Source organism: Pongo pygmaeus, chromosome 13, assembly GCF_028885625.2.
Source record: "Pongo pygmaeus isolate AG05252 chromosome 13, NHGRI_mPonPyg2-v2.0_pri, whole genome shotgun sequence".
NCBI classification, from domain to species: domain Eukaryota; kingdom Metazoa; phylum Chordata; class Mammalia; order Primates; family Hominidae; genus Pongo; species Pongo pygmaeus.
Genome location: NC_072386.2, coordinates 22,630,328 through 22,644,091, shown reverse-complemented (window position 1 = coordinate 22,644,091; position 13,764 = coordinate 22,630,328). Strand labels below are relative to the sequence as shown.

Genomic DNA, 13,764 nt, shown 5'->3' with positions numbered 1-13,764 from the left:
CCGGTTTGCTGCCTCTGTCGTCCTCGCTGTGCCAGGGTCTCTCTGTGACTCCGGGTCTCTCTCCCTCGCTGCCTATCTCTGTCCTGCCCCTCTCTGAGCCTCTCTGTCCCTGTCAGAGAAGAAGGAAGCAGGAAACCCAGCCAGCCCTGACCACTCGTCTGTGGAGCCTGGGACCAGCCGAACAGAGGATGAACGGGCGGAAGGGCGGTGGCTGGGGGCCTTGGAGGCCACAGCTGTGAGGCTGGACCAGACACTAAACACGGGCCTCCCCCTGACCAGAGGCCCAGTGTCCAAGACTCCGGCCACTGAGCCCCCTCAACAGTCCACCAGCTCCAGCCACTGAGCCCCCCCCCAGCCTCCCTTCCAAAAACCTGGAGCTTCCAGGAAACATGCCAAGCCCCTCTCTCTGCACCCCGTAGCAGAGACTTTGCATCCAGCTGCCTGACGAGGAGGCTGAAAACTGACTTTTGGGGAGGCGGCGTGGTCATCATGGTCCCAGCAGCAACACATCAACACTGACCAGGCAGCTCAATGCTAACATGTACCCAGTGTGGCCCTTAATCCTGGGGAGCAGGTACAGCCACCACACGAGGACACAGCGACCGAACAACACATTAAATACAATGGCTATGGGATAACACCTCCCCACCACACCTTGTCTGCTGCACAAAAAAAGTAGAAACACAACCTGACAATAATGACAAACCGATGATGTAAGGGTAGGGCAGAATGAAAAAATGACAACACAATGGCAGAAGACAACGACAGATCACAATGGAGAGGTGGAGGAGTAAGAGGACATGACAAGCACACAGTGTCACAACTGCTACAATAACACAACAATGGCAATACACGCAGCCATGCAACTGCTCCAAAGATGGCAGTGATTTAATCTTTTGTCTCTGGACAGCTCTGCTCCCGCCCCATGGGTGCCCCTACTGATGTACTGTCCATTTCAGAAATTAAATCAAGCAGCAGGGGGAGGATGGGGCTCTTGGCCCTGACGCGGTGACAAATGCTCCAAAGGAATCAGCTGTGAAAAGGTTGTTAGAAGCCAGGATGAGAGACAGAGACAGGATGAGGTCATGGACGTGGAGAACACAGAGGGACAGAGCTGACGGCTCCCTCACACCTGCACACACAGGCTCACAGGGGGACCACATGCCAGAAACAGTCCCCCCGGGCATCCTAAAGCAACTTCACTTTGCCACACACAGGAACAAGGGCAGTCACCCCTAAAGAAGAAGGACATGCAGGACAGTCATCCACAAGGCCACAGTCACACACAAGTTCACAGTCACACAGGGACACTGTCTCACTTCAGGGATGGTAACACCTGATACGACATCACATGCACACGTACAAGAAGGGCACCATCACCTGAAGGCACAGCAGTTATGCCCAGGGACACAGGGAGACAGTTTAATACAAACACACAAAGAGAAACAGAGAGATACAATTACATGTGGGGTACAGTCGCAAACGCAAGGATACAGCCCCACAAAGGGCATGCAGACAGGCAAAGTGACATAGACAGACAATGTCACACGTGAGGAACAGCCCACAAGGATACAGCCACACAGAGAAATGCACTCAAACAGGGACACACTCTCACCCTCACAAGAACACAGTTTCACACTCTCAGAGAGGTGGCCTTATGTCCAGGACCATGCGGGCACAAGGTAGAGACCACTGGCAGACCCTAGGGATGCCCAGTCAGTGCCCCTGGGGCTGGCCAGGATCTCTCTGGGTCTCACTGTTGGTCTCATAAAGAAGAGGCCATATAAGCCTCGACTTACTACCCACAGCCTTGAGGGTGGCAGAGCCCAGCCACCAGGGTCTGCTCCATGCCTGGTCCCTGGAGAGGCCCTCACCCTCTCTGCTTTCACCCAACCTGACTGACACGGAGTAGGAGGTGGGAATCATGCAGGCAGGGAGCTTAGGAAGCCTCGTTCAAGGTGAGTTTTGAGTTCAGACCTCGGGCTGATGTTGCTGTTTGAGGTGCTGCCTCAAGTGCAGTAGAGGGGCAGGTGGTCAAGTTAAGAGGGCCTCTGCTTCTCCCCGCAGGGACACAGCTCCTTGTCCTGTGGGCTATGGGCAGGCCTTGCCCCTCACTGGAGAAATAGGTAAAGGGAGGGCAGGGAGGCTGCCAGTGGCCGAGCCCTGAGCTGTCCCTCCCCTGTGTGGCCATTCCAGCTGATTAACCTGTCCCTTCCTTAGTGCACTGGCTCTCTCCTGCATGTTAGCCTGTCCCCTCATCTCATTCTCAGTCCACCTTCTCTGTCCCCATCCTCCCTCTGGGATGAAGCTAAGGGTAGAAGGTGACCTGCAGTCTTGCCCACTGTCTCCAATCAGTGCCTCCAACTGCACCCCCACAAATCTCCGAGAGATCCCCTTTCACCCAGATACAATATACAGGTCGGGCCCCAGCCTCCCCCGTCAACTCCCATCCCACCTGCCTGTACCCTATGCCACCCTAGTAAGAAGACAGATCATCTCAAGCCACAGACACCATCAGCATTTGACCACCGAAGTGTGAGTGTGGAGGACTGTGCATATCAGTGTCACATGACTCCATGTCCCTCTGGGTGGTCACGTGTGACAATGCCAGTGTGTGACTCTTGGGTGGTGTCAGGATGCAGCTATGCCAGTGACGGTTCATGCCCAGCTCTGACAGGGGGTCAGCAGGCGGCTCCCACGAGCACTCACCCTGTGGACTGTGTCTCTGGGCGTAGACAACTGCGGCGGCGGCAGCAAGCACGGCACAGCAGGCCCACGGGACAGGAGCAGCCATCTGTTGGGAGAAACCGGGGTGGGGGAGGGGACAGCATCAGCCCAGGCAGGACTGTCCTGGGGAGCCCCTCCTGTTCTCAGGCAAGACTGGGAAATCCCAGCCCTAGGGCCAGAGCATCTTGACCCCAAAATGCCCTTCTTAATGGGGCTCAAGATCTTCTTTCAGGCAATAGAAAGCAACATTATTGGCATCTGTAGGCAAAGGTTTGCTAAGATGGTAGAAGGCAACCTATGGTGGTTTCCTGTTCGATAAGACTAGTGGCTACACAATGTTGTCAACCGCAAATGAGTTACAGAATATTGGTAATGCCAGGGCCATTTTTCTAAAAAAAAAAAAAAAATAACTTTACTGGTGAGGTTAGCTAATTAGCTATAAACATCATAAACTGAAAGGGTAATGTTTTAACTTAATTGGAGGTCTGTACTTCTCCAGATTGCTTTGAATGGAAGGCCCCCTGCTGTGCTCCTGGGGAGAGAGCCTGAAACCTGGATGCTCTGGAGCCCCTCAGATCCGTCATCTGTCCCCGACACCCCTGCGGCGAGCCTTGCCACTGGGCCCTGAGAAGCTCAGAGCAGTCGAGTCAGGGCAGTGGGACATGACCCAGGTCAGATGTGGCTTTTCCGTAATTGTACACCAATGATCAAGAGAAAATGAAGGATTTTAATATGTAAGTCCTTGTCAGGGACCCCAGCCCACCCTTGACCCCAGCCATGTGCCCCTATGAGCCTGGGACCCGCAGCCCAGTAGGTGTGCATCAGTGTCCACATGCACCCATGCAAGTACACAGGACGCACTCAGGACATGGCCCCAGAAGCCAGGATGGATCCAGTGCCCCCCAACCTGGTGTCCTGTTTCCTGAGATGAGTCCAACTATTCTCTCCCCCTCCCCCAGCACACACCTACACTTGATGGCAGGGAAATAATTACTTCCTGCAGAATGGGCTGCAAATGTAACAAATCCCCTGACCTTCAGTCTGAGGAGAGAGAACTATCAACCACACAGAAGCAAAGATCCAGAGAAATACTGAGGGATGCTACCAGACACTCAACCAGGGCCATTCTCCGAGATTCCAGCCAGCCACACAGCAAAGATGCTGGCCGGGGACACTGCCCCAAACCACCGGACAGAACCCCAAAGAAACAGCTCCACACACAGTGGAAGATACACCAGAGACTGTTAGAAGGACCATCAGACAAAGCCAAAGAGACAGATAGATGAATCCAGATAACCAGCCAGAGAGGTGGTCAGAGAACAGTGACACAATCAAAGGACCCACCAGAAACACTGTAAAGGACTCAGCTAGACCCAGGCAGATACACTGCCGAAGGACGAGCAAGGAGCACAGGCAGTGAAGCCATCAGCGACAAAGCCAGAGAGCTAAGACACTGTCAGAAACAGTGCCAGAGAAACCGTCTGACACACAAGCAGAGAAATACCAGAGAAACTGATAGACACAAACAGGCGTACACCCAGAAAAACAGCTTGAGAAAAGAGCCAGAGCCACAGCCAGATGCTCAGTCAGGAAGTATCCACACCACTCCAAACACTGCCAGAGACACTGTCAGACACACAGTCAGACACACTGCCAGAGACACCGTTAGAAAGACTGCCAGAGAAACAGCCAGACACACAGCCAGAGAAACTGACAGAGACGCAGTGCCAGATACACCCCGAGAAAGTGCCAGAGACTCAGCTCCAGACGGTGCAGACATAGCATAGCAGAGACAAATGTGGGTATCAGCCTGAAGCAGCTGCGGAGAGGCTGGAGAGCAATGGACTTCCTGGGGCTTCCTGTGGGAGAGGGCTCCTGCCTGCCTTTTGCTACCCTTGACCCTCTCCAGGAAAGTCCCCTCCTCTGAGCCTGCCTTTCCTTTCCTCCCTGTCACAGCCACAGGTGCTCTGACTGCCACTCCCTGGCACAGCAAATCTCTCTGTGTCCTAAGTGGCCCCAGCTACCCTTTGTGCATCAGTGACTCCTGGAGCCTTAGCTACCACTTGGCCTGGCTCCTTCCGACCCTCAGCCCCTCACCACTCTTCAGCTACTCCTCAGGCCTAGGAGGTTAAGACAATGGCCAAAGTTACACAGCCAGCAAGCGGTGGAGCCAGGAAATGAACCCAGGACTGCCTGAATTCAGAGCTGGTGTAAGAGAGAGAAAACGAGACCAGCAGCCAGAGGCCTACCTGGTTCCCCGACCTCAGCCCTGGCCAGTCGCCCTCAGACCCTCCCCCACTGCCTCTGCCATCTGTCCATGTCTTTCTTCTCACAGCCAGGAAGATCCTCCGCCTCGGTGCCAGGCCCACTGCCCACCACATGGGAGCAGGAACCAGGGCATGGGCAGGCAGAAGAGCAGGCGGAGCGGCTGAGGTTAGATCCAAGGATGGGAGTGTTCAGGGAGAGGAGGAATGGGTGGCCTCTACTCCCAGCTCCCTCCTGGTCCACACAAGCACACACTCCCACGTGCATGCGTGCATGCGCGCGCATACACACACACACACACACACTCAGGCCCCCGCGGGGGGAGGGGTGGCTTCTTCATCAAAGTCGCCTCCATCAGCCCGATGAGTTACTGTAAGGGCCGGGCCCTGGGCCAACGGGGCTGCAGCCACGGGAGACGGGCGCTGCTGAGAGTGAGTGCTGCAGAGTGGGGGTGGGGTGCCAAGACAGACACTGCAGGGTTGGGGGCACCCAGAAAAGGGAGAGACTCAAGGAGGGGAAACAAGGGGCAGGGAGAGAGGAGGAGCTCTGAGTGGAGACCCAGAGGGACAAGGAGAGGCTGAGATAGGAAGAAATAGAAGAGACGCAGGGGGAAAGATGGGGCACATAGGAGATGGGCAGAGACTCAAGGGCAGAGGGAGACACAGATCCAGAGAGAAGAGAGGAGACCCCTGGCAGGGTCTCTGCCCACCCTAGAGCATCTCCGTGGCCTGCCCAGCTCCTCTAGCACAAAGGAGGATGGGATGGTGGTCAATGCAATGTGAAGCAAGAACAGGGCCTTCCTGGAGGCTGGAAGGATTCTTGCTGGGGATCTAGGACCCCAACCCCTAGGGTACAAAGGTAAAACCCCATCCCTGCCCCTGCCCCTGCAAATCCAGAAAGCCCCAGGCTAGTTTCACTTCCCCCTTTCCTCAGACTCCCAACCGGGCCCACTGCCCATGTTGGGAGGCTGAAGCCAGAGGCATCCAGGACACACCTCCATCCTGCCCTGGCTCACTCCAGGCCACCCATCCCAGGGCAAAGAGCATCTTTCCTGGGAATTTTCCAAGTCCACACCCCATGGCTCTGAGATAGATTTGCAGGATAAATCCCATAGAGCCCCAGATAAGGGCTATGCAAATTAGCCCAGGATTCCTCTCAGCCCCTCAAAGAGGTCAGCCCCAGAATGAGGAGGGAACAGAGGGGGTACCCCATAAGCAAGAAAGGAGCCCAGCGCCCAGCAGCCCCTGAGCCCCTTGTCAGCACAAGGGTCCCTGCACCTCTCCCAGCACAGAACCCCAGTGTCATCATTACTCCCACACAGGTAACACATTAAGAGTCAAATTCTGGGGCCCCAACTTACTGCCATTGTCCCGCTGTGGCATAAAGACACCATTACACAATGATAACAACACCCACTGAAAATGACACAGTTGTACCGTTGACAATGACACACAGGGATGTTGACAGTCACCACAATGACAATAATGCAGTGAGTGATAGTCACATACACTGACACCAACAAACAGGGCAATGATACCAGCTGACACTGACACAGTCACAGTGACAGTAACCTCAGAATCAAAGATGCAATGAGACTCAGTCACATCGAGTAACACTGACGGTGACATCAACACAGTGACACAGCGATGTTGATAGACTCAGTAACAGTCTCACAGAATGATACTAGTCCACAGCAATACTGGCAGCTCTGGAGTCTGACAGCCGCCACCAGTAACAAACAGACACAGTGACAGGCTCCAAGTCAGGAACCCCTATTACCCAGTTTAAGAATCTGGCTTAGGACCCAAGACCCAAGAACCGTCTTGCCAGTCCCAGCAACGTTCCGGTTGCCCTGTACCCCTCCCCTCACCCCATGCCCAGCTGAGGGCAGAACCTGGGGGAAGGAGGTGTGAGTTTTGGAAAGCCTCTATTTATCCCTGCAGAATCACAGCAGTTTAGATTGTAGAAGGCCAACCCTGGGGAAGCTCTGCCACCATCAGGTCAGGGTGGGGGATAATAAGCACCACTAACTGCGTCTCAGCTATAATTGTGTGTGCGGGTTGATCTGTAATAGTGTGTTGCGAACTTCAGGGTTTGGGTTGCTGTGGGCATGCTGAGGGTCAGGTAGGCTCAGTCTGGCCTCGACAATGAATGATCGGGGGGGGCCTCAAAGCAAGTGACCTCAAAGCAAGGTTACTACTCCAACTCCGAGGCAGGGAATTGAAATCCAAAGAAGGTCACCGGATGGACCCCCCCATTGCCAGGCATCAGGGTGGGTTCAGGACATCCATCTGATGAAGGGCATCCGGCCCAGCACAGAGCGGAGGGGACTCCCCACAGCTTCCAGCCCCGCTGTGACTCCCATAGCCCAGACTCCAGAATCCCACAGTGAGGGGAAAAGGCACCTTTTATCCTGGAGCCTCATCTCCTTCACCTCTCCCCACAGCAGCCTAGAGGGCCCATCTCAGGAATGAGGCAAGAATGCAGGACACAGCATGGACTCACTGATTCAAATGCCTGGGGACTCTAGAAGCCTCAGACCTGCAGAGGAATTAGGTTAGAGCAGAGAAAGAGAGATACATAGGCTTGGAGATGGAGAAGGAAATGAGAGACATAGTGGGGGCAAAGACAGGGACAAGGACATGGTGGGCAGGGAGGAACAGTACTGGCTGACAGGGAGCCTGGAAGAGACAGTTAGGGCAGGCGGGAAGCTCCAGGACAGGGAGGAGGGGCTGAGGCTGGGAGGCCCCCAGATCCCACCAGGCCTAGGCAGCCTGGACAGTGTGGGCGGTGGGGGCGGGGGCAGAGGCCTGAGCGGTCCAGAGGCTTGGGGGGTGGGGGGACAGGCCGAGGAGGGAGGCCTGGCCCCTGGCAGCTGGCCCGGCAGGCCCCTCACCAGGGAGGGGCGGGCCTAGGTCAGGGGCCAGCTCGTGGGCTGGGGCCGGCTGGCCACGGGCGGGCAGGTTCCCACTCCCTATGGTGTTTCTCCCTCCTGTCTCTGAATCTCTGATCTCCAGCCCCTTCTCTTTTCCCTCCTCTCTGAATCCAGACCTGCCTCTCCTCTCAGCTCTCTCAGTGACCCCACCTCAAGTGGCATAGGGCTCCAAGCTGTGCCTGGGTTCAGGATTCAAGCTTTACCTCCTCCTGGGCTACCATGTCCCCACCCACGCCAGGGGCAAGCCTCAGTCCTCAGGGGAAATGACCCTACCCAAGCTTAGGCCCTGTCCTCCTCCTTAGAAGGGGGCAGGATAAGCCAAGCACCAGTAGGAGGGGGCCAGGAGGGAGGCAGGGGGAGCGGTCCCCCAGCTCTCGACGCTGGCTGAGGCTGTGGAAAAGGAGGCGGCCCAATTGAGTGAGTTGGGGGGGTTGGTATCCGCACCTGCTGTTGTGACCTCCACAGCCGGAGATGGGGGCCTGGAGGGGACAAGATTCTGATGGATTTTGGCAGCGGCCTGGACTCTGAGTGCTCAAAACCCCCATTCCCAGCCTCTTGCACCGTGGGGACCCTGAGATCAGCATGTGCGTGCCCTGCTGCACGTGTGTGCGGGCGTGTTGTCGGGGGAGCCTGGGGCCCTCCCATGATGGGCCTGGCTGGGCAGATGGGGAGGCATCCTGGGGAGATAGGAATCTGTCACCAGCCTGTGCCCACATGTGGAGGCCCACTTGGGGCCCTGCATGCTGCCTGGTGACCTGGGCATGGGCTTGTATATGCATATACATGCAGGCCTGTGCTTAAGTAGCCCTCTAGATGCAGAAGGCCTGGGCTTTCACCCTCAAAAGTCATCTGGTCCAGTCCCCTGCCTCTTGAATGGAAAGAAGGAAGGGGAAGATAAGTTCGTATCCTCCCTTTGGACACATAGGCTCTGGAGAGCTTCACAGAACCTGAGGTACTGGTGCCAAATCCCCCAGCCCCCAACCCCAGTCCAGTCTCTTCTGGCTTCCAGAAGAATCAGGAAGCTCCCTCCACCCAGGAAAGGCACACACACCAGTCAGGTTAAGTCTGTGGGGAGCGGGGTGCTGCTCCTCTTGTAGGGACAGAATGCTGCTGCACGTTAGACAGCTGGAAGAACTCAATGAAAGGCAGGGGATGGGGAGAGCAATAGGGTGGACTGAGACTTCCCTTAGCAGGGGGGATGGGGTAAGGAAAGGCCCAAAGCGGACGCAGGGGACAGGAAGGAGGCTGCAAGGCAGGGCCCTCCGTGGAGACAAGGATGGATAGAATGGCTTTCCAGAGGTGGAGATTAGGACAAAGACCTATTTGCCTCAGCATCTCCTACCACACCCACCCCTGGCCCCATCACTGCTATGGTGCAGACACACCCTTGAATCCATACACAGAGGCCCATGCATGCAAGCTCACACCCACACACCCACACACACACCCACACACCCACACCCACACCCACACCCACACAACCCCACACACACCCACACACACACACCCACCCCCCCCCCACACACACACACCCACACCCACCCACCCACACACACACACACACCCCCCAGGGGGTGGGGGCAGCAGTGCATGTGATGCATTGGCTTATAACAAAAAAAACCTGAAGATGGTCGTTCTGACAGAGCCAGAGTTGGGTGGGGGGAAAAGAAGCTTCGAATGTCTTCTGTGTTCTGTTCTCTCTGCCCCCTAACGTGCATATGCACCATGCATGCTACTTCTGAGGAGCCTCCTGGTCTGCTGGGCAAGACCGAGCCATCCTTCCTCCCCTTTCCTCCCCTCCTCACAGTGGGGAAGCCAGAGCAATCTGTTCCTGATGGGTAAACACAGGCGTGAGTACACGCACACACATGCTCACACACACACCAGCCACTCAGGCCACACAGCACCCAGCGCTCACTTCACCCCGAGACAGAGCACACACCTGGGCTCTCACTACACCCGGCAGAGCTCTCAAAGCCCCCGCCTCCTCAGACACACAGGGCCAGAGCTTCACAGACACACCCAGGCAGCCTCTCGCAGACACTGGCATTCAGAACCTACCATCGTGGCCACACATCAGGGCCTCCCACGTGGACACCCACTCCCACAGCCCCGTACACGCTGGTGTGCATGCACACATTACAGTTACACTCACACACACAGACTCCCTTACACAGCCATGGTCTCACATATGGATACCATCACACACTCCGAACAGTCAACCTTCCACACAGACACCATTGTACACCTCCAGAAGCTCAGGGCCCCCAGTCGCCCTCGGCCTCTCACGCCCCGACACCGGCAATGGGAAACACCCACATACACACCCTGAACAGCCACACTGTGCCAGGACCTCAGGTTGCCTAGCCGTGCCTGAGGGGAGGGACAGAAAGCCTAGGGTGGCCTAGGGCAGGAAAGAAAAGGAAAGGAAATACTTCGTTGGTCCCTAAAAAGTGAGAAAATAGATGATTATTCCCCAGGCAGCTCCTTCTTCCCCAAACCCTGCTTTCAACAGCATTAGGGAATGAAGGGAGATCCATTCCAGACAGGAGAGGTGAAGGAAGTACCTGGGGGAGACAGAGGGTGGCACTGGAATCAGTAAGAGCCAGAAAGGCCCAGAAATCAGCCGACTTCCCAGGCCCTTGCTGCCTTCCCTCATCACCCTCTCTTCCCCACGATGAGGATCGGCAGCAGCTCTCAGCCTAGCTATCTGCTGTGTGATCCCAAGGCCTCTTCAAAACCTCTATGTGCCCATAACTGTCTAGCGGGCACCCAGATGTCTGGCCTGGTTGCAGAAAGGGCAGGAGAGGGGAAGGAGACGAGACCTCCACTCCAGCCCCCCAGCCCCCACCAAAGCCCTGGCATCACTGTCAGCCCACAGAGAGGTAGGGCAGATGCCCAGCAGCAGGGGGGGAGCAGGCAGAGCCAGCGGGTGCTCCTCTAACTAACCACTGAGGAGGAGAGTCCTAAGGTGTCCTTGGACCCTGCAGCCTCGCCCCCATCACTGGAGGAGCAGACGCGGAGTCGCTGTCCAGGCAGAATGGAATCCAGGCTGTGCTGGCCAGGCCCCAGCCCAGGAAAGATCGGCAATGCTGCAGACATCCTTGCCACTTGCCACTCCAGGTGTAGCTGGGGCCCTGATGCCTCCATCCTAAAAGGAGCCTGACGCGACTCCACGGAAGCCAGGCAGAACCTAAGGAAACCAGGCAGGGGTAATGCTATAAAGCCAGGTGATAGGGACTTCGGGGAAGGGGGCAGTGGGGACAAAAGAAACCGGGCAGCAGGGTGTAAGGAAACCAGGTGACAGGGCCCCAAAGAAGGTAGGTGGTGGGAGCCGAATGAAACCAGGCAGTGGGGACTAAAGTTAGCTAGGAGGTGTGGACAAATGAAGCCAGGCTTTGGGGATCAAATGAAACCAGGCGAGAGGCCCACAGGATGTGAGAAAAGAAAGATATCAGGAGCTCATCCCCTCTGTCTAGATGTCACCCCCACACCCTGGGCCTCTCTCTCTGTAGCCCCCCTTCCACTCAGGCGGTGGTCCCCTCCCCCAGGCCAATGGACACAGCCAGAGCCCCCTCCCCTCTCAGAGGCCTGGTCCGATTGCAGCCAATGGGCCCCGGCCCCATCCCTGGGACCTCAGGAAGTCCCAGTCCCTCCCACCGGCTGCAGAGGCAGGGGGGCTGGGGGGAGAGAAAGAGAAGAGAAGAGAGACAGCTTGGCAGGGGGAGCGCGCCGAGCAGCCGCGGGGGGCGGGGGCCGAGAAAGGAGCGGGAAGCGCCGAGGCGGGCTGGGCGGGCTGGCGGGCGGGCGCGGGGCGGGGGCGTCGCGGCGGCGGGGGTGACAAGTCCTCCGGCCCTGTGGCCACTGACCTGGGTCCCCACGCAGGCGCCCCGTCGGTGCCTCCGGCGCTCCGTGGGTCCGCCTGCCCGCCTGCGGGCATCGGGTCTGCGGGGCTGGGGACCGGGCAGCCGGAACGACCCGGGAGGCAGGAGCAGCCCCCACAGCGATCCCGGCGGGCGGGTGGGCGAGGGGCCGGGCCGCGCGGTGAGCGACGAGGGCCGAGCCCCGAGTGAGCGACCGGGCAAGCGGGCCGAGAGGAGGGGAGGAAGGAGCGCGCTGCAAGCGAACGAGCAAGCGAGCAAGCGAGCAAGCGAGCTAGCGGAGGGAGAGTGAGGGACGGCATGCAGTGAGGTCATCCTTTGAATCTAATTGTCTGAGTCAGGAGGAGATGTGGCACTTGATGCTGGGGGAGGGGAGGCAGAAGGGACCCTCCCCGCTCCGGTCCCGGCCCCTCTCCACACCCAGGGGTGGCCGGGGCCTCCTTTCCCCTCCCAAGGAGAAGTTGCCGCAGGCCAACTCGGGCAGACCACTGCTGGTCTCAGGGCTGACCTCTGCTGCCTGGGGCTATCAGCAAGTGGTGAGAGATGTGGGACCCGGCCCCAGCTCCGGGCTACCTTCCTCCTCCCGGGGTGACCGCCACCCCTCAAGGCCCAGCTCACTTTCCCACATTTTTTAGGGCACGGGAGGCTCCCAGCCTACCCCCAGGTCCTATTCTGCCCTGTGAGGATAAAGCAGGAACTTCAGCCAGCCTTCCAAGTTGCCTTACTTTAGGAGCATGGGGCCCCAACTCTATTCCCCAAGTTACTTCCAGTGCTGGGAATTTGGGGGAATCTGGAAATTGAACCCCAGCCTCACCATCCTGCCCTCTGGGAATGATAGTGCAATGCCACCCGTCCTCCAGTTACTTTCTGCATTTGGGATGAGGACCCCAGATCCCCCGTTAGGAGGGACAGGAGCAGGGCCAGACTCCTAGGGTCTCCAGGGAGGGACCAGGCTGCCCAGAGGGTGAGGGGCAGGTTGGTCGCTGGACCCTGGGCTTGTCAGGTGTGCACACTCGTACACATACACATGAGCACACGCACACGCACACGTGCAAATGCACATCCACGGGGTGTCGGGGGCACCAGACAGCTGGGGATGCTCACACCAAGGGCCATACCCTCCTCCCTTCGCCCCTGTGGGGGAGGGGTGATAAATATTTAAGGGGCTTTTAGCTCAAAAGGGGCTGGAACGGGGGAGGGAGGGGGATCCACGCTGCCTGATTAATGGGGTTACGGGCTTGGATCAATCCGTCCGCCCGCCGCTCCCTCCTCCCCCTCCTCCCTCCCTCCGCCTAATGCGCTTTATCAGGAGACGCTTTTCTGACTTGGCAGCGTCGGGCGTTTTAAATAGACCCATTTAGAGCTGGGGTTGGGGGAGAAGGAGGGGGGTGGAGAGACAGAGATTGAGACAGGCTGGGAGACAGAGACAAATCAGGAAAGAGAGATGGGCCTTAGAAGAGAGAGACTGGGAGAGGAGAGACAGAAGAAAATGCAGAGATACCACTGAGATAAGACACTGAGGGCGAGGCTCCCACGGAGGCTGAGATGGGCAGAGAGAGGGTGATGGAGAGAGGGTGATGGGAGGCCAAAGGAAGCTGGGGGGCTGAGGAGCAGAAAACAAACAAACAAAAAGAGACAGGGAGGAAAGGAACCATGGGCAGCAGGGAGAAGCCCAGAGAGAGGCTCTCTGCAAGGGCTGAGTGCTAGCCTGGGAGACAGCAGATATTCTTTATTTCCAAAAACGTTTTTCATCCACTTTGTTAAATTAAAAAGCTGTTTTTAAAGTGGTGCTGGAGGTGCTGCTGGGGGAGGGTGAACAGAACTGCCAAGTCCTCCCTCTCTGGCCTCCTCCTCCTTGGCCCCCACAGAAGCTGCCTCAGCCTGAGCCCCTGGGGTGTTCTCCAGCTCCCCTGCTCACTGAGGCAATCCTCTGAGATCCCCAGGAAGAGGGTCAGG

At 57.4% G+C, this 13,764-nt stretch overlaps 1 protein-coding gene across 11 annotated transcripts in view; it reads right to left on the bottom strand.

Annotated features, from left to right (window-relative positions):
- Positions 1-13,764, bottom strand: part of CNTFR (ciliary neurotrophic factor receptor) — a 40,174-nt gene that overhangs the window by 14,735 nt on the left and 11,675 nt on the right. For 9 of the 11 annotated variants that reach the window (XM_054502753.1, XM_054502752.1, XM_054502750.2 and 6 more), the window contains one exon: positions 2,710-2,794. In XM_054502753.1, the coding sequence (XP_054358728.1) occupies positions 2,710-2,794 (85 nt within the window). Of the gene's footprint in view, positions 1-2,709; positions 2,795-10,876; positions 11,116-13,764 lie in introns of those variants that run through there. The other 2 variants (XM_054502748.2, XM_054502747.2) reach the window with 1 other exon arrangement.